This window comes from Littorina saxatilis, linkage group LG1 (genome assembly GCF_037325665.1).
Source record: "Littorina saxatilis isolate snail1 linkage group LG1, US_GU_Lsax_2.0, whole genome shotgun sequence".
In the NCBI taxonomy this organism is placed as follows: domain Eukaryota; kingdom Metazoa; phylum Mollusca; class Gastropoda; order Littorinimorpha; family Littorinidae; genus Littorina; species Littorina saxatilis.
The window spans coordinates 13,950,700-13,970,943 of NC_090245.1; the positions used below are offsets into that span (position 1 = coordinate 13,950,700).

Here is a 20,244-nt window from a genome sequence, read left to right on the forward strand (position 1 = left end):
CGCAAAGAGTAGCTTCCCTTTATCAAGTGAAGTATTGTGTTCTTGATTTTCCCCCCCTTGTGCTGTGTGTTAAAATACAAAAATATGTTTGACTGGCACCGAGATGTCCTTTTTCTTTCTGGGTATTTGAAGCAGTTCTAAAGAAATTATTTAATTTCTAAGTCGTTAGTGTTCCGCTCTAACAAATTTTGTAAGGTATCATGGGATACCGAAATGGCGGAAGTACGTCTTCCTTCAGAAACCAAAGTTGTTGGGGAAAATGTGAAAATCAGATCCACTTTAGTGCGTTAAGCTCCCAGTTGTGGGAGTGGTGGTTGTAAATTAACTTGGTAAGCCTTGAATGCTTTTGCTTTGTTTCTCAATGTGACGACAGTGGAATGTGACAAAATGTCAGTGATGTACTACTACAAAATTACTTTTATTTAAGAGAAAATTGATGTCTCAGTCACTAGTGTCTGTCGTGTCACCGTGACAGTGTCACTGTCATTGTTACGCTATTGGTGTTACTCAAAGACATTTATTTGCACATGACCTTTTAATACCAATTTCAACCAAACCGAAAAAAATCCAGCTCTACTGGGGCACCAGTAGATCCAGTCGAAATGATTGAAGATATGCCACGAGTAGGAGACGTAAACAAGCAGTATGGTACTGGTACTAGTGGTAGTGGTAGCTAGATTATTAAGCTTTATTCTGTTGTTTTTCATTCCGAAAAAGACACACTTTAAGTGCTGTATATATACATAGTGGTCATTGTGTATTAAGATATGTATCTTTGCGTCATGCGTGCATTTGTCTGTTAAAGTTTGCCTTTACTGTTTCTGTTTTTGTTACTCTGTCTGTTGAACTTCAAGTTCAATTTTTAAGCTGTTTTTTTTTTAAACTTTTGTACTACATGTATAGTGTGCCATACATTTTCAAGTACCACTGTCTCTTTTGGGGCTGACCACATTCCATACACTGGATGGTGACTGACAGTTAAAAAATGTCTCTTAATTATAACACTGTAAGTGTAACAGGAATGTTTGTAAATTGTACACATTTTTGTGAATCTGAATGGGACAAATTTCCTGATCTCATCAACATGTATAAGACATAAATTTGAGTTTTTTGACTGGCTTTACGGTTTTCAATTGGACATTTTGCATCACCAACAGTGGTCATAGACATCAGTGTCTGCTATAACTGTTCTCTCTTGTCTTCTTCTTTTTTTTTTTTTTAACTGTACAACATTTTTGTTTACTTTGTTACATCAGCTAGGTTTACAAAATAAAGAAGAACTAGTAGACTAGGTAAGGAGCTGAGGAAAATGATTTGGGAATACTTGGCAACTCTTCATTTTGACTTTCACTAATAGTAGTAATACACAATTTGGCTGGTTCCACTTTTACTGTTAGCATCTCTTTCTCTCTCTCCCTATATATTTTTTGTGTGTGTGTTTGTAATATAAACATTCTTTTTTATTTTGATTAAAGAGCACTTGATTTTTTTATTTGAATTTTTGAAACATTACATTTTTTTTTACTAGGTTGAATAAAACAAGGGTATTTTTATATCATGGGTTTTATGAATTTTCTTCTTTTTTTCTTTTATAGTTATTAATTAATGACCTATATGTGCTGATGACTAAATTAATTTCCTTTGTTGGATCAATAAAATGTTATGAGTTATGAGTTATGAGACAGACTAATGACAATGACATTACACAGTTACCTCCCTTGAGCAGTTGATGAGAAAAATATCACTTCACCAATGAATTCATGACTGCTTGAAATGTACAACAAACTATTTCAAGTGAGTTTGTTCCACACGCTAACTGTTAAAAGGACTCAGTGTACCCAAAACCACTGATGTTTAGGGCAAGTAATTACTCCATACTTCATTACCTGAGAGTGAGACTAAAGGGGCTGATTCCATGCCAGTGGGCTACATAAAGTGACTGCATGAAACAGAATTTCAGTTACCGATTCTCTGGAACAGTTGCTGAGCCTGTTGCTGTGTCTGATGTTTGTGTTGTGGTTTAAATATGTTGCCAAACAAGAAAAGGGTCACCTAGTGTTGTGATCTTGAGTACATAGCTGCGAAATTCTGGCACGGCCCAGCTCTGCGGTTTAAATTGAATCATCAATGAATGCAGTGAAAGCGTTTTGACCGACACAAGCTAAATTTAATTTGACTGAGCCTGTCCTCTACAAAGAATAGACATCTGACCCCCCGCGGGTTAGGGGGAAGAATTTACCTGATGCTCCCAGCATGTCGTAATAGGCGACTAACGGATTCTGTTTCTCTTTTTACCCTTGTTAAGTGTTTCTTGTACAGAATATAGTCAATTTTTGTAAAGATTTTAGGCAAGCAGTATGTAAGAAATGTTAAGTCCTTTGTACTGGAAACTTGCATTCTCCCAGTAAGGTCATACATTGTACTACGTTGCAAGCCCCTGGAGCAAATTTTTGATTAGTGCTTTTGTGAACAAGAAACAATTGACAAGTGGCTCTATCCCATCTCCCCCCTTTCCCTCGTCGCGATATAACCTTCGTGGTTGAAAACGACGTTAAACACCAAATAAAGAAAGAAAGAAAAGACCGACACCTGACCTTATGAATGGATATTTGAGGCAGTTAATCGGACTATGAGTATGACCAATGTCCGACGCAGAACGACATATGTTTATAGATAAATGTCACACAGCAAACTATAAATGTTTGCGTATGTTACTTACTACGTAACTAATAGAACGTTATAAATTCACCCACTGCTCTCTACACATGCATTCTCCGAACCTTGAATGCACATCCTACACAACACAGCCTTCCCATCCCCCTTCAATTAATCAGTATGATTTCTGCTTACCTGGAGATTGACATCACCAGACGGAGTGCCTCTTTTCAATGAATACTACTTGGTAGTGTTTACATTCAACTACTAGTACTACTGTACTAGTACTAGTAGACTACGATTGAATTAGAAAGAATAAACCTAATTTCCTTATCTTAACCAGGGATCGCGTTTACCGGTAATTTCCGGTATTTTACCGGTTAAGATTCGCCAATACCGGAAAAAATAGTGGATGTCGGTCAGACGTACCGATTGTTATTTAGTTTGACAGGTAAAAAAAAAAGTAGTAATCACAAAAATCGTACGAGGGAGAGAGAGAGAGAGAGAGAGAGAGATTTGGATGGCTTGTTGTGACAGCGCTACAATGTTGCGATTATGTCTCCATTGATGACACTTGATGTCAAGGTGTCAAACATGACGTCAAAAATCAGACATCATACTTTTCGCGCCATTTCTTTCGGTTCCCGGTCCATCGTAAAATCTTTCAGTTTATGATATAAGGGACGGCGTCTAACTATAGCCGACATAGCATCATACCGGGAAATCACGTACTCACACCAGCTTAGATCTTTGTCTACATACAGTTGATTATTGTGAGGCGAGTCGATTGCGATGAAGAAGCAACGATCTTTACTGTCTTTTCTACCCCCAAGAGGTGAGAAAAGGCCTTTGAATGAAGGAACTGAAAGTGAAAGTACTTCACGGCCTAGTACATCTGCAGAGCCCGAGTCTCAAGCGGCGGCATAGAAACCAACATCGGCATCTTCCACTGACTGTCAAACGATTTCAGGAAAAATGGTGCAAAGAGTTTCTGTGGTTGCGGACAGAGGGGGAGGGGGAGAACTTTCTCATGTTTTGTGAAGACTGCAAAAAAAAACACGTCAAAAAAATGTTTACACAAGAGGTTGTCGAAATTTTCAACATTCATCTCTCGAAGACCATTCAAAATCGCTAAGTCATAGAAATGCTGTTGGCTCTGCGCGTGAAAACTTTTTGACAACAAAGACTAGGCGAAAGTCATGAAACTGTAACACTAAATTAAGTAACTAGTGAGTAAGTCTTCCAGTGGCGTGATTACTATTTGCTTTCCTATTTTATTTCGGAAGTCTCTCTCTCTCTCTCTCTCTCTCTCTCTCTCTCTCTCTCTCTCTCTCTCTCTCTCTCTCTCTCTCTCTCTCACACACAGCGGCTGCTGATGTGTCACTGTCAAGTTGTGCGACAGTTGTTTTGAGGGGGGGGGGGGGGGGGGGAGAAAAAACGTCCGCATACCACTGACATTGATTTAATGTATTGTAAGTCATTGTTTGTCTTTTACTGGTTGCCTTGGCAAGCTTACCGATTTTCGTGAGAGCCTTGTAGCCAGCTCATGACGTCATACCGGTTTGAAAAATACCTAGCGCGATCACTGCTTAACTAAGTTCTATCTCAGTATCTGTGCTTGGTATTCAACTTTTCATCCTTGTAGTTATAATATTCTCTTTGGAATAAATACATTTATGAGTCTGTGACATTTTTGTCACATTTATTTTGTAAATAATAATGCAGTGCAAGTGATCTTTGAGTTTGATGTGTATTTTCCAGGACATGATGGCTGATAATGGTCCAGTCAAGAGTGAAAGCGGCGAGGAAGATCAAGATGACATTACAAACCCAACAGCTACCACAGCAGCAAGAGACAGCAGTGGGGCCGAAGAAAGCATCGAGACTCAGAGCAGTAGCCTTCCCGCAAACAGAGATGACGGCACGACAAACATTGTCACAAGGACCAGTGTGATGCAAGCGTCATCCCATTCCCAAGTGACGACCGACAGCCACCTAAATGGCTGTTTGTCCTCGCCAGCAATCAGGAGCACCCATGTTCCAGACTGTCTGAACAAAAGGTACGAGAGGAACAGTTCATCACTACAGGCTGTTGTGACACAAGGTAACCCTACTGCTGCAGCCAGTGTTTTTCACTCAAAGAACGAGGCTGGGGCCAGTTGCAGCCATGACAGGTCTGGGATGCATCTGAATGGTTTGGTGTCTGTGTTCTCGCATAATCCCAGCCTAGTCACCTCACAAACAAATTTTCTGTCAGGTTCAAGCCGAGTAGTGAATGGTGGTGGTGGGTTTTCTCATGATCTAAGCACTGATGATAACTTTGACCTTGCTGCGCCTGACATTGGGTCGGCCATGGGCCAGTCACATCAGTGTCACAAAGGCACCAGGCCTAAGAAACTGAGAAGACGCTTGCGCAGAGACGATCGACACCACAGCGCAGCGCTGTCTGATTCTGAGGAAGAGGGCGCCAAGTTTCAAGGCGGGATTTCCGTGGTGCGACCCAATGTGGTGGACTGTTCTCACATGGGTGGAAGGCCGAGAAATGCAGGTCAGTGCAATGGAGAGATGTCTCCCCCTGTCCCTCAGCGTGATCAGGGAGGGTTCAACCAGCCAGTGGCGCTCAGAAGGGACGATGACTTAGTCGATGAAGGAGCAGTCTGTGATTTTGACAGAAACGTTTTAGTTGATGAAAATCTTGTCTACACCGAAGACTCCAGTATTCCCTCACCAGAAGACGGTGGTAATGAAAGGTCAAACTTTCCCAATGGACACGCGTTGCATGGTTCTCCTCTCTTACATCACCATAGAAATGGGGGCCAGCGGCGTTACTTCCCCTATCGTGGCTGCAATTCTAGTGATTCGGAGGATGGCTTGTATAGGCGTGGTGCTGTGGGACGGCGAAACGAGAGCCATGCTGAGGAGGACAATGGAGACTTTATTGATGCAGACTTGCCTGCCTCATCTCGCCAGCTTCTCTCCAGTTCTGCTGACTCTGCTTCGTTATCTTCTGTAAATGGTGACCTGGCAGAACAGGCAATAGCGCCGTATCCTAACAGGCCGGAACATGTGTCTTCCCAGTTAGAAAATGATTTGTCGGGTGGATCAGACAAGGAGCTGAACCACAACCAAGACTCACCATCAGGTCTTCAGCCTCTAAGGGATGGTGCTATTGTCAGAACTTCCTATTCTAGTCCAAGTCATGATGGAGGCTTTGACAATTTTCTGCTGCCTCGGGACTTGTCCAGCTCTGAAGGCGTTTTCTGGAACAGCAGCGAGAGCGAAAACGAGGATGAGTTGAGTGAAGGAGCGCCAGCGGACAACAAGATGTGCCAAGAGGTTCCAGTCACGTCGTCAGAGGGTGCGGGTGTAGCCGAGGCGCTTGTGGCTCCTTCCCACAACGAGCACAGCAGAGTGGGAGAGCCCCAGTTTGGTGCAGGCGGGGACCTGACGATGTGTTTCCACTTTGATCGCGCCTGCTGCCTGCAGGAGAACCAGTGGCCCATGCCCAGCTGTGTGCCCCACGCTTTTCTGGCTGGTCACAGCGCTGCCCGCCACTGCCCCCACCCTCACCTTCCCTCAGACTCCCCGTTGGAAGGGGAAGCGGGTGGAGCCTGTGCCCCTCCCCCTCCTGTCAACAACCTGAGTCGCCTCCACCCCGCCTCCCGCTCCGGAGAGGCCATGGCCAATGGCCTGGATGACGTGGCCCCCTCCAACTTCAACGACGAGAGCAACCGCCAGCAGAAAGTGTTTGACAAGTTCCCCATGGTGGAGGAAGGAAGGGATGGGGACTGCGGGTCGGGTGCGGGCCCAGGAAAGTGCGACGACAACAACGTCATGTACCCTTGCCCTGTGGCCCCTGCCCCTGGTATCATGTATGAGAGGGCTGGCGACAGGGTGTCCCTCCAAGACCAGGCCACGTTAGGGACTCTGGGACCTAACGTGGAGTCCTTTAGACGACCCGACTACAAAAGTCCTTTTGGGGATGCTCCGTGGAGGGCCAACTCAGAGTGAGCTTTTATGATTATTATTGTTTCATTGAGTGTTACCAAATGAAAATTACTGATCAGTACATCAGAAATCTTGTGTAGAGATTATTAAAGAAACAGAGGTAGAACTACTAGAAGTAGAACCCTTCTGTTATTGTTGAGAGTACAAGTTTAGTAGTAGTACAGTATGGAAAATAACATATTTCATAACTTGTGTTAGTTCACCAAACACACATGGGTACTTGCAGTGATTGTGATACACTGTACTTATAATCTTATGTGTGTACTTTGTCGCAATTATCAAAGTAAGTGTAGTATGAATCATGAGTAGTAGTATTGCTTGCATTCGTACAGAACTTTACAGTTACACTAAAGGCTTCATAGGTTTAGGCACAGCACTGCATTATTTAAACTCTTCATTTCATTGTTACTGTCAGTGTAACAATCACATTCTTCTAAGCTATTAGCAGGGTTTCGCCTGGGAGAAAAAGGCAATGGGACATTTGTCCCCCTCAACTAAATTCGGATGGGACATTGACAAAGGCAAGAAGCGTCAAAGATGCATGTTTGCGTTTTTGACCAAAGATGCAAAATGGTGCAATATGGTGCCATCTGAGAATTAGCCGCTATATTGTGTTATCTCTGTATGTGTGTGTGTGTGTGTGTGTGTGTAATCTTATGTAAAGTGTACATTTGGTGGCGTTTTTTTTTTAATTTTTTTTTTATAAATCTACTTAATTTATTAAAAAAAAATTTATGTTTCCCTTGACTGCAAATAATCAAAGAGAGTTCATGCAACATGTTACTTTTGTTAGGTTTTATCCAGTGAGGAAAATACTGTGAGAATCTTTTATGATATTTATTCAGAAATATGTTATTTCTTGACTGTAGGTCTGGTGTGTCAGAGCCTGTGTATGATGAGAGCTATGGATACCGTCTTTGTCCTTCTGCTGATTGCTGCATGGCACATAACTCTCTCCACCAACCAACCACCAAGGGAGGCAAGGATGGCAAAAAGGTTTGTACGCTTGTGTTTATCATGTCTGTCTCAGTGTTTCTGTGGATGCAAAGGATACAAATGTAATATGGTTTTTGCTTTAACTCATCGAAAAAAATGTTTTGTGTACAGTATATATTCTTGCGCGAAATAGCCTAAATGTGGATGTGAGAATACATTTTAGACAATGCTACGACGGGCGCAGTGGCATGGTGGTAAGACGTCGGCCTCCTAATCGGGAGGTCGTGAGTTCGAATCCCGGTCGCTGCCGCCTGGTGGGTTAAGAGTGGAGATTTTTCCGATCTCCCAGGTCAACTTATGTGCAGACCTGCTAGTGACTTTACCCCCTTCGTGTGTACACGCAAGCACAAGACCAAGTGCGCACGGAAAAGATCCTGTAATCCATGTCAGAGTTCGGTGGGTTATGGAAACACGAAAATACCCAGCATGCCTACTCAACGAAAGCGGAGTGAAGTTGACTATGCTCTCAGAGTATAGTTTGAGGAACCCAAATGGGCAAACGAGCTCACACGTAACCAGAAAATTCTGGAACGCTGAAGAAGAAGACAATGCTACACTATACTAAAACACCATTTGCTACGCTGAAAACTCCAAACAAATGTTAATTGCTACACTTGCAGTTTCACAAGGGTTAGCAGGTCTGGTCCGGGATCCCTTATGGTAGAGGATCTGTGGGGAGCCCTGTTTCCATTTCTCATTAACAGTCCTAATTTATTCTGTTAGTGTTACAATGAAAACAACATTAAATATAAAGGTCCATGAAACTCGTGTTAAACTCATACATGTGTGCTTTTTCTCACAGAAACGGATAGTTTGCCGGCCCATTGAAAATGGCATGGATTCCTTGCCATCGGTGGAACGCATCATGATCTGGAGCGAGTATGAGGCCTACCTGCTGCAAGTCAAACAGATCGGGATGTCTGCTTGTGGACAGACTGCTGTGCTCAATCTCTTGGTAAGTCCCAGTGCCTGCATGCATACAGGTTGTTACAGTTGAACCTGCCCCGGCGACCACCTCTTAGTAACGACCACATGCTCATTACAACCACCTATGAAGATCCCCGCTGATGTTGTTGCTATATTTTCACCTGCCCCTACCTGTTTCTAACAACCGCTGTTGGTTGGTCTCTTGGATCGTCATTGTGGACAGATTCGACTGTATTTCTTGTTTGTTTTTCTTGTTTGTCTTCTTTTCTTTTATCTTCGATAGGTGTTTTATTGTGCTTGAGTTTTTACATTTGGACCGAGTGAGTGATCGATACAAAAAATCCAAATTTCACAGTCAGTCTTTCAGTCTTTGCCAAATAAGTGCAGTAATGAAAAAAAGTGAAATATAAAAGTACTTGAACAACATTTTTTGAACACTCAGAATTTATCCATGTGGTTACAGATGAGTTCGCTTAGGACATCTTGATCTTTATTTACGTAAAAGTGAAGTGTGTTGTTTTTTGCAAATTGCAGAAAGCGTTTGAACTGGTGGCAGAGAAAGAGGACGTGTGCAACACCATACAGGTCAACATGAGGAAGGAGAAGGCATCTGTGGCAGAGTATCTGGCATCCAGGGCTGTCGCAGGTACTTTTTCACTGTTCGGTAATCATGGATTGGCACAAAAGCAGGGTTCGTACAGAGTCCTTGAACCCTGGAAAACTCCTTGAAAATTGGAAAACCTTTTCCAGGCCTTGAAAAGTGCTTGAAAATAGAGTTTTGTTAAATAGTCATTGAAAAGTACTTGATTTTTCCAAATTGTTGCCTATACATTTCGTCAGCTGCTTGTCTTATTTAAAAAAAATAATGCAACCCCCTTTGTTTTCGTCAAATACAGTACACACATTTTGGGAGAATAAAAGATCGAGTGAAAACGAAAGCAGACGAACTAACTATTACTAGTCACCCGTAGTTGCTTCCCTTCCCGGAAGTTGGCAAGGGAAACAACTACGGAATGACTTGGTGCTTTGCATTAATTTGGGGAAAATCATGTCCTTGAAAAGCATTTATTTGGTCCTGGAAATGTCCTTGAAAACTCCTTGAATTGTATCAGCTCTGCCCTGCAGGAACCCTGCAAAAGTCACTTTTTAGGGGTTTCATTCAGCTTGTGTTATTTTATCGTTTGATTGTTCAGAATTATGTAAGGAGACAAGACACATGGCCATGTGCAATATATTTGGAATAAGTTCAGAAATATTTGAAAAAAGTAAGACTTTGTGGATACAATTTATCTACACGTTCTGAAATATTTGAGTTTTTCTCTGTTATCTTCTGAAATTTCTCTTTCAGGGTTTGTTTTGAAAAGCAAGTAAACATGCAATTTGCAATGCATTTCTGAAAATGTAAATTGTCTCTTCTTCATTATTTTTAATTCACTATTTGTCTTTATTTTTAGCAGTTTTACACTGGATCGTCAGTTGAAGATTTTGATGTTGTGAGTGTGAGCATGTGTACTCTTTTTCTCAGGCACAACGGCTGAGGACTTGCTGTCGGGTGTGGAACGCCTGACGAAAGGAGAGATCCGTGGTCGGTTCTTTCAGCTGTGGCCGCCTCGCAATGTTCAGCTCCTGACGTGGCTTTCACAATGGATGAAACGAGGTAAGTTAATACTGTGAAAAAACCCTTTTTAGGACTCCCTTTTTTGTTAGTCGTCCCCCCCCCCCCCCCCCCCCCCTCCCCCCCACTTTTTTTATTTTTTAATGACCCTAGTTTTTCAGATTTTTCGTCGATAACATGGATAAATGTACCTACATGTTAAGACTTCCTGCCTTCTAAGACCGGACTTTTGGAGATTTTTGAAGGTCTTAAAAGGGGGGTTGCACTTTACTTCTGTAACCGCTGGGGGGTAGAGAATAAAGTTTTTGTTTTTGTTTTTTGTTTTTTTGTTATTTTGAGGGAGTTTGTCTCTGTCTTTAGAGAATTGATATGTATAGATTTGTAATAGATCCTTGTCTGAGCGAACGACGAAGAAGAAGAAGTAATAGATCCCAGTTTGGTTTATGTTCCTTGAAACATTGATTGAAAAAACGGCAGTAGCCACCATAACTTCATCACTGATTGTCTCTTATAACCAAAACTGTTCTTATTTCCTTATTAGCTTAAAAGTCTCTGTAATGCTTCTGTGCAGACCAAAAGTAAGCAAAAAGTTTCTCTTTTGTTCTTCAGGCGCTGTGCCCATTGCGACATTGAACCTTCAGCAAGGCGTCAAACAGCATCAACAGATTCCAGACGCTTGGCACCACCAGATGGTGTACGGTGTGGGACCCAGAGGTAAGTCTTCTGAAATTAAACACCGCCCCTAATCCTAAAGGTAGCGTGGGTAAACCAATTTTGTTATCAAAGAGAATATACTGGACTCGCAACGAAATATACAAACAAATGACAATGAACAACGTTTCGACCTAAAGGTCTTCAACAGGTTAAAAAAATGAAAACAACAATACAAATATGAAAACGACTTATCAGAGAAGATGGCGATGATGTCCTCCAAGTGCAAAAGAAGGGGGAAAGGGAGATAAATCAAAAAGAAAAATGAGCAATGAAAAATGAAACCAAAAAGAAACAAATCAGAATAATAACGCTTGAAGGGCCTGAAGTTGAAAGAGAGAGAGAGAGAGAGAGAGAGAGAGAGAGAGAGAGAGAGAGAGAGAGAGAATAAATAATAAGTTTATTTTGTTATCAAGTTAAAGTTTATGATGCAAATGCAGAGATGATGTATTTGGTCTCTTAGAAGACGTATAATACAGAATTTGGAGCAGTCCAAGCGGTAATGTTTTTTTGGTGACGTTTTTATATGGGTAGGGTACAAACACCACTTGGACATGATTTTTGAGAGAAAAAATGAAGACCATTGTCACTGAAGTAATAGTGTTCAAAATATGGTATGAAATATTTAAGACAAAATTTACGGAAGAGGTTTAGTTACATAAAAAGGAATAACACTGTTAAAAAAAAGTCGAGGATGGTGAAAATAAAAAGGTTTTTAGTATGCATGTCTATTATTTGCACTCCATCCATGACAAACGAGCTATTCCGATAGACAGCCAGGTGTTATTTTTACATGTTTCTGTTTTTGCTCATGCTTGTAACAGATGAGGCCAAAAAAAAATAGGTCTGTTTACGGTAACCCGACCGACCCTAGTTTTTTCGCGCGACCCTAGACTTTTTTTTGGCATTTGGGGAAAAAAAAAATCGTTTTTTTGGCAAAATAACGTAAAAATATGGTTTTTTGGAAGAAAAAAAACAAAAAAAATCCCGACCTACCGACCCTATTTTTTTCGCCTATGTTACCGTAAACAGACCTATTTTTTTTTTGGGCCTGAGCTAACTGATTTTGTGGTGTAGTTGTATCAGACAGGATAGCACACCCATAAGAATGACCCCACCAACCGCCGTGTCAAGTGCCTGTCAATCAATCAATCAATGAGGCTTATATCGCGCATATTCCGTGGGTACAGTTCTAGGCGCTCTGCAGTGATGCCGTGTGAGATGAAATTTTATACGGCCAGTAGATTGCAGCCATGTCGGCGCATATTTACCTTTCACGGCCTTATTCCAAGTCACACGGGTATGGTAGACAATTATTAACTGTGCCTAAGCAATTTTGCCAGGAAAGACCCTTTTGTCAATCGTGGGATCTTTAACGTGCACACCCAATGTAGTATACACGGGGGGTGGTTCGGACACCGAAGAGAGTCTGCACACAAAGTTGACTCTGTGAAATAAATTTCCGCCGAACCTGGGATCGAACTCGCGCTGACAGCGGCCAACTGTGCCTGTGCGTGCATGCTGCATTCCATGCACATTTTACGACGTCGTGTTGTTTGATCCAAGGGAAGGCACCCAAAGCAGTTACTAATGTCGTCTGCAAAGCTCACAAGAACAGCTTTCTTAGTGGTTCAGGAAGTGGCGGCGACACTGAACGCTGGCCCAGAAGACGACAAAGATGTTTGGCATTGTTAATTTTCTTTTTCCATATTATACAGGAATCACAGAATGCCAACAAGATCATGCACCTTACAGCTCGACAACTTCCGAATATTCCAGTAAGCACATGGACAATTTGAGGGTTATTTTTTCATGGATTTCCCAGCAACAGTTCCCCTCCGTAAATGTTGATTCTTAGTATCTGTTTTAGCTCGTGGGTCTTCAAATACATCTTGACTGTGAGGACCAAAATGATGCACAATCTAGAAAACTAAAACATTTTCAAAAAGTTCAATTTGCAGTTTTTGAGTCACTTGAGAAAAAGTGACTCTATGTAATCGGTCAGTGTTAGTCTGTCCGGCCGGCCGTCCGTCCGGCCGTCCGGCCGGCCGTCCGTAGACACCACCTTAACGTTGGACTTTTCTCGGAAACTATCAAAGCGATCGGGCTCATATTTTGTTTAGTCGTGACCTCCAATGACCTCTACACTTTAACGATGGTTTCGTTGACCTTTGACCTTTTTCAAGGTCACAGGTCAGCGTCAAAGGAAAAATTAGACATTTTATATCTTTGACAAAGTTCATCGGATGTGATTGAAACTTTGTAGGATTATTCTTTACATCAAAGTATTTACATCTGTAGCCTTTTACGAACGTTATCAGAAAAACAAGGGAGATAACTAGCCTTTTCTGTTCGGCAACACACAACTTAACGTTGGGCTTTTCTCGGAAACTATAAAAGTGACCGGGCTCAAATTTTATGTGAACGTGACTCATTGTGTTGTGAATAGCAATTTCTTCCTGTCCATCTGATGCCTCATATAATATTCAGAACTGCGAAAGTGACTCGATCGACCGTTTGCTCTTCTTGTTTCAACTTTCTTTTAACACATTGGGATGCACCTTTGAGTTCTAACTTCTACATTCCCACTTTCGTTTGTGATGAACAGGTGTTTTTTTTACATCTAACCTCACATAACGTTATTACATGTATCGGCATTCTCAACCCTGCTAAAAGGAGATCCACTGACCAAACATTTTGGTCATTTCTGTGGCAGAGAATTACAGTTATCTATTCTTATTTTGGTCCACGCTACTTATGGTACTGGCAAAAGTTTACTGCCTTTAACATTTATAACAGGATTGAGCAGCAGGAGTTTACTCCTAATACATGATGCTGTTTGGTGTTGAGTATGAGATGATCATAATTGTGACAGAGTTTGCGTGTTTTCAGCTGTGTTGCAAGAAAGAAAAAAAATAGAAGTTTTTTTTAATTTTTCTTTTTACCTCCCTTGGACTTTGAAATGGTTGGTAGTTATCCAGTGGAAGAACTAACAGAGGTTGCTCATAAAATCTTTGCTTTAGCTCAGACATCTCAATTAAACAAGGGAAGTAAATCCTCTGAGCTCTGCTAAAAGTTTGCACTCCGTCTGCCTGCCAAGAAATGGCATGGTTTTGGTTCATTTCTTCAAGTTGTTCCTGGTATCTCAGAAGAATATTGCTGTCCAACAAATTTGGTATTCCTTACAGACGTTGCAGTTTTCCAGGCATTCTCCCACAAATTCTATAACAAATTTTGTGGAAATGTATGGCTTATCCTCTCGATTTCCAGGGTTTTTTCAGTGTATTTTTTCCTTCAGTTTGTATGCTGACATCTAACTTCAATCAACTACGTACTAAGTACTAATACTTATTAATTATTTAATCTGTTTTCCGTTTGTATGCAGACATCTTACTATAATCAGCCACTAATACTTATTAATTATTTCATCAGTTTTCAGGGTGTATGCAGACATCTTACTATAATCAGCCACTAATACTTATTAATTATTTCATCAGTTTTCAGGGTGTATGCAGACATCTTAATATAATCAGCCACTAATACTTATTATTTAATGTTCTGTTTTCAGTGTGTATGTAGACATTTTACTATAATCAGCCACTAATACTTATTAATTATTTCATCAGTTTTCAGGGTGTATGCAGACATCTTAATATAATCAGCCACTAATACTTATTATTTAATGTTCTGTTTTCAGTGTGTATGTAGACATTTTACTATAATCAGCCACAAATACTTATTATTTAATCTTCTGTTTTCAGTTTGTATGGCTATGCAGACATCTTACTTTAAGCAGCCACTAATATACATTATTATATCATCTTCTGTTTTCTGTTTGTATGCAGACATTTTACTTAAATCAGCCACTTATGTTTATTATTTAATCTGTTTAAAGGTGTGTACATATTCATTATTTAATTTTTTGGAAGGTGTTGACATGTATACTGACTTTTTGATTGATGTGAAGGTGTGTACTTGACGAACCCTCTGGAGATTGTGTCGGAGGAGACGATGATGGAACAGCTGTGCAGCGACTCCGTGCTGATGGTGCGCCGACAGGACGTGGTCAGTCGCTTCCAGCCCAGCGCCAGTCTCGCCCCCCTCCTCCGCCACCTGGACCCCCGCTGGTGTACCATGAACGTCCTAGGTCTGTACATCGTGGGTGTACGGGGGGGGGGGGGGGGGGGGGGGGAGGGGTGTGTGTCTGTCTGTCTGTGTGTGTGTGTAGGGGGTGGGGGGGGTGCGTCTGTCTCTGTGTGTGTCTGTCTCTGTGTGTGTGGGGGGAATGTATGTGGGGGGGGGGGGGGGGGCGGGTTTGGGTGGTGTGTGCCTGTCTGTGTGCGTGTCTGAGAATATGACGTCTGTGTCTGTCTGAGCATATTACATAAGTGTGTGTGTGTGCGCGCGTGCATATTACATCAGTTTGTGTGTGTGTGTGGATGTGTGCCCAGAGTGTAATTCCACCTTTATTGTATTAGTATTGCCCAGTGACCAAACCAGATGAGATTTTTTTTACTTCAACTCAGTGTGTGTGCATTTGAGTGCACAAAGCATGAAGAGATATGTCTTTTTTTGTCTTCATTCCACCTGTTTTTATGTTTTCTCTGTTTCTTGAAACAATGTGGGTTTAATACAAATATCTGTCAAATGGTGAACCGCTCTTCTGCTGCAATATGTTGTAATGTAAAGGTCATTTTGTCTTTTTTTCATTCCATTTCAGGGATGTCGTTAGGCGTCGGACATCAGACATTTATCGATAAAAATCCCCAAATGTCCGATTCACATTGCCGCATGTCGGTCAGATGTCCTATCGTTTTAGCCTGAGCGTGGTCATTGTCCGATATGCACTCCATTCTTTCGGACAGCGCGATATTCGTTAATTTTCATTTCAAGATACACATCTTCTAAAAGACCGAACGCTCTCGTGCTCAGCTGACACTGGAGTTGCCAGTGCCGCGCCAGTGCGGATCTTTTCTTTTGTCGGGAATTCCCGAACCGTTTGCGGTATGCGCCGTTTGGGTATAACCGCGCGCAGATCAGTGCATGTTACAGGAGTACGGGAGACAACTCCAACTGACTAAATTTGTCGTCTGCTTTTGTTTTCGATACGAGACAAAGCACTGAATTATGCCGCTGAAAAAAACCCTAAAGCCTGCAAAAGATCAGCATTAGATTAGTTTGTTTTTCAACTTTTATCCAAATCATGCAGTTTGTAATCAAATAAGAGCTCTGAAGTTGTTCGTGTTGGTTTCTTTTTTGTGGTTTCTTTGAAACTAAACAAATACAACATTATACGCACACTGTGTTGATGTATTTACTATATTATGTGTGTGTTCTACAGCGCGCGCGCGTGGGTGTGTGGGCGCATGACTTTGGAACAATTCCATGTAATGTGTTATAAGCTGTTTGGCGCAAATTCATAATGTCCTATTAGACTTTCTGAAAGCGGTCAAATGTCCTATTGATGCTGAAGAACTCAGGACATTTGTCCTATAGGTATGGATTTGTAGCAACATCCCTGCATTTCATTTTTTTTTTGTTGATCTTTCTTTGATTTTTTGAAACAATATATTTGATACAAATTTCTGTCTCTGTGACGACACACAGGCCAAGTGGTGAACGTACTACGAGAACACAACATGCCTAGCGTGCCAGGTTACCGTGCCCAGGTTACCTCTCACATCCGTATCCCTGCTGTGTACCGTGCTGGCATCACACTCTACGTCAGGCACAACACGGCGCAGTGGAAAGCGCTGCGCAGTGCCCCAGAATTTCCGCTGCTGTCCAGCGCTGCAGACCCCAGTGACAATGGCCAGTGAAGTGTGCTGTGCAGCGTTGCCGATCTGCTGTGACTGTTCTATGTGGAGAGATTTTGTGAAGACTTGAGTGTGATACTGTACAGGTGCCGAAAGGCGGAAACTTGAGCGTGGTAGGAAAGGCTGACTTGAAATACAGGACCAGACTAAGTTAAAAAAGAAAGACTTGACAGTACATAGGCTTGCAGCCAGCATGGCTTGTTTTGATTGGTATTACGCTTTGTATAGGATAAAGAATTTGTGTAATGCTCTTCCCGATTCAAGGGTAAATAACAATGCCATAGATGTGTAGAATATGTGCAACATTTGTGCAGAAGAAAAACAAAATTTCTTGAACAACATTCAAATAATTACAATATTGGCTCAGTCTCTCTGTCAAAATCTAAACTAAGATGAGTCGGAGTTCAATCACACACACACCTTTTTATTGTTTGTATATTTTGTCAAGTTTTTTGTCCTTTTTCTTCTTCTGTGAACTTGTCATTAAAAAGGAAGAGTAACAATTTCCTCAAGGCGATAAATATTATGGTTGTTTAAGATTCAATCTAAGGTTTGCTAGTCTGTCTACTGCTACCGGTTCACAGACAGACAGTGATTTTCATTTATGTAAGAAAAGAAAAGACATACTTTCTTTGTGTTAATGGATTGGTTCAAGTCTCAGCATATCCTGTTATTCCTTTTTATTTTTCTTCTTTTTTCCCCCTCCTCATTATTTTTGGCTCACGTAAGTGTAGCCTATGCGATCGTAACTTTGTCTGTCTGTGCGTGCGTGTGTGTGTGCGTGAGTGTGTTTGTGCGTGTGTATGTCTGTGGTAGAAACTCTAACATTTGAAGACGTCACATTACATTGATGTCACATTATGACGTAAGAGGGTTAGACGTCACGCGAAGGAAGTACTGAAAGTCTCGGTCATTATTATTTTGAGCGGGCCGAAACTAGTGTACATGCAGACAGACAGATCTAGATCTAGTGTCTCGCTTTCTTGCACAGTTTCACCTATTCTCTTTCTGTCTGTGTGTGTGTGTGTGTGTGTGTGTGTGTGTGTGTGTGTGTGTGTGTGTGTGTGTGTGTGTGTGTGTGTGTGTGTGACGGAGTGATTGAGTTTGTGTTACTGTTTGTCGATTTCTTACGTGAGCCTTGATGGCTTGGCCTCTTGTTTTTTAATACTGTTACCTTTTTGCACATTTAAAAAAAAAAAATTTTGTTAAAGAAGTTACATGTATCTTTATTAAAAGCAGAATTTTTTTATACGAGGCAAAAAACATTACTTATTTTTCTGAGCTGTGTGTTGTTCAGTTTGAGAGAAACGATGACAAAAATAAACAATATGACAAAGTTTTGAAGAAAGTGCCATCAGAGTCGGAATGTGATGCATGCTTCACAGGACGAAGCTGACCCTGCAGTTGAGGAAAATGACAAACATGTTCCAAAAAACTCAAGAAGAAAAATATTGTTGAAAATTGTGTGTCTTGTAAAACCGAACGACATGTGAAGTTCACTTGACTGGTAACTCGGCTGCAGTGTGGGTATGACAGTGATGCTAATCAGCGTTCGTTCAGGTCTGACTATAATCGCTAGTGCGTATTGTGAGATTGGGGAATGCTGCGATGAAAAACTTCACCCCATGTTCTGCAAGGAGTGACTAAAACAGCTGTTGCGTACATGTAGGAAGGTGCATATTGTGAGATTGGGAAATGCATCGATGGACAACTTCCTCTTATTTTCTTCAAGAGATTGAGGAGTGACTGAAATGGTCAGTGCGTACTTGAAGGGTTGCTTGCAGCTCACTCCTTGAAAGCATAATGATTTCACGCTGCTGAGCGAGGATTTGTGTTTGTGGCTGTGAGTGTGTCTTGTGTATTACAGACAGTGTAATGTGAGGAGTTATGGTTCACATAGGGCAGATGAGCATGTTCATGTTCTTGTCTGCATGTGATGCAAACCAAAATATAGACATGTATGCGCTGGCTTTGTGTTCGAAAGCATTTTGAGAACAAGGTATTCTGTTTAAACCCGCGGGTCTCATGAGTCTGGTGAGCTTTTATTAATGACTGATTTTTGTTTTGTTTTACTGCATTTCTGTTTTATATATTTGATAGTCTCCATTTAATCTGGTAAGAACTGGTTTACCATAAACTTTTCCCCCCACTGTGTGCATCATTCTTTGATTCTGATTTGACATTTGGTGGCAATATTCTTGCCCTTTTACAGGTGTTCAAATGCAAAGTTGAAAATAGCAGAAATAGTCCAAATTTCAAACATAAGAAAAAATTCCTTCAAAATGAAGATGTGTCATTCTGTACTTTTCTTGGTTAAACTTTTTTCAAGGGTGAAAGCGCTTTTTCCCCCTCCTTTCTCCTTTTGTTTGTACATCCTTTGATTGATTTTAAAACAAAATTTACATCTCGGCCAAGATCATGTAAAACTGTGCTACAGGAAAAGCGTAAGGGTCTGTGAAGAACAGGTCAGAAAAACAGGGAAATATATGAATGTTGAAAGCTGCTGCTTTTGAAAAGAGAGGACAAAACTGTTAGCAGGGTTCGTACAGAGTCCTTGAACCCTGGAAAACTCCTTGAAAATTGGAAAACCTTTTCCAGGCCTTGAAAAGTGCTTGAAAATAGTTTTGTTAAATAGTCATTGAAAAGTACTTGATTTTTCCAAATTGTTGCCTATACATTTCGTCAGCAGCTTGTCTTATTTAAAAAAAAATGCAACCCCCTTTTTTTTCGTCAAATACAGTACACACATTTTGGGAAAATAAAAGATCGAGTGAAAATGAAAGCAGACTAACTATTACTAGTCACCCGTAGTTGCTTCCCTTCCCAGAAGTTGGCAAGGGAAACAACTACGGAATGACTAATAGTTTGCAGACTTGAAAAACTGAAGGTAAGCTTGGTGCTTTGCATTAATTTGGGGAAAATCATGTCCTTGAAAAGCATTTATTTGGTCCTGGAAATGTCCTTGAAAACTCATTGAATTGTATCAGCTCTGCCCTGCAGGAACCCTGTGTTAGCTGCCAGAGTTAAAAGTGTTCATGCTTACTGCTGAATTGAGAAGTTAATTAACAATTAACTGAAATAAGGATGTCTAAATTAAAGGTAGGTAAGGTTCCATCTTTGCACAAACTTTCAGTTAGCCATGTTTGGGCCGGTTGCCTGAACTGAACTCTTTGTGTGTGTTGTATTTGTGTGTGTTTCTGTGAGTGTGTGTGTGTGTATGTATGAGCATGTGTGTGTTTGTGTGTGTGTGTTTGAGTTATAATACATGTATGTGTGTCTGTGTCATAATTTAAGAAATATCTTGTCAGCCATTCTGCTTGACTCATTCCTCCACAAGCCTGAACTGTGGAGAACCTGATTTGTTTGCTCTTCTCTTCTGTGTTCATGTTCATTGTACATGTAATTGTTGACCGGCAACATTTTCTGTACATGCAGTCTGTGAGAAGCTTGACAACTGAGAATAATGAAGGCATGATGTCTTTGTTAGTAAAATAGAACTTTTATTTCAAAGGTTGG

General features: G+C 41.1%; 1 protein-coding gene across 1 annotated transcript; it reads left to right on the plus strand.

Moving 5' to 3' along the window:
• Positions 1–202: 202 nt before the first annotated feature.
• LOC138962395 (uncharacterized) lies at positions 203–19,840 on the plus strand. The gene is made up of 9 exons (XM_070334202.1): positions 203–329; positions 4,417–6,662; positions 7,533–7,659; positions 8,462–8,614; positions 9,121–9,232; positions 10,112–10,243; positions 10,811–10,915; positions 14,880–15,059; positions 16,520–19,840. Exons 2-9 carry the CDS (start codon positions 4,420–4,422, stop codon positions 16,729–16,731), a joined length of 3,264 nt encoding a protein of 1,087 aa, XP_070190303.1. The 5' UTR covers positions 203–329; positions 4,417–4,419; the 3' UTR covers positions 16,732–19,840.
• The last annotated feature ends 404 nt before the right edge of the window (positions 19,841–20,244 follow it).

Coding starts and splice junctions, on each gene's coding strand:
- LOC138962395 (XM_070334202.1), top strand. CDS start 4,420: ATGATGGCTGATAATGGTCCAGTCAAGAGTGAAAGCGGCGAGGAAGAT. Junction 9,233..10,111: donor GGCATCCAGGGCTGTCGCAG/GTACTTTTTCAC, acceptor TCTTTTTCTCAG/GCACAACGGCTGAGGACTTG. Junction 10,916..14,879: donor GTACGGTGTGGGACCCAGAG/GTAAGTCTTCTG, acceptor ATTGATGTGAAG/GTGTGTACTTGACGAACCCT.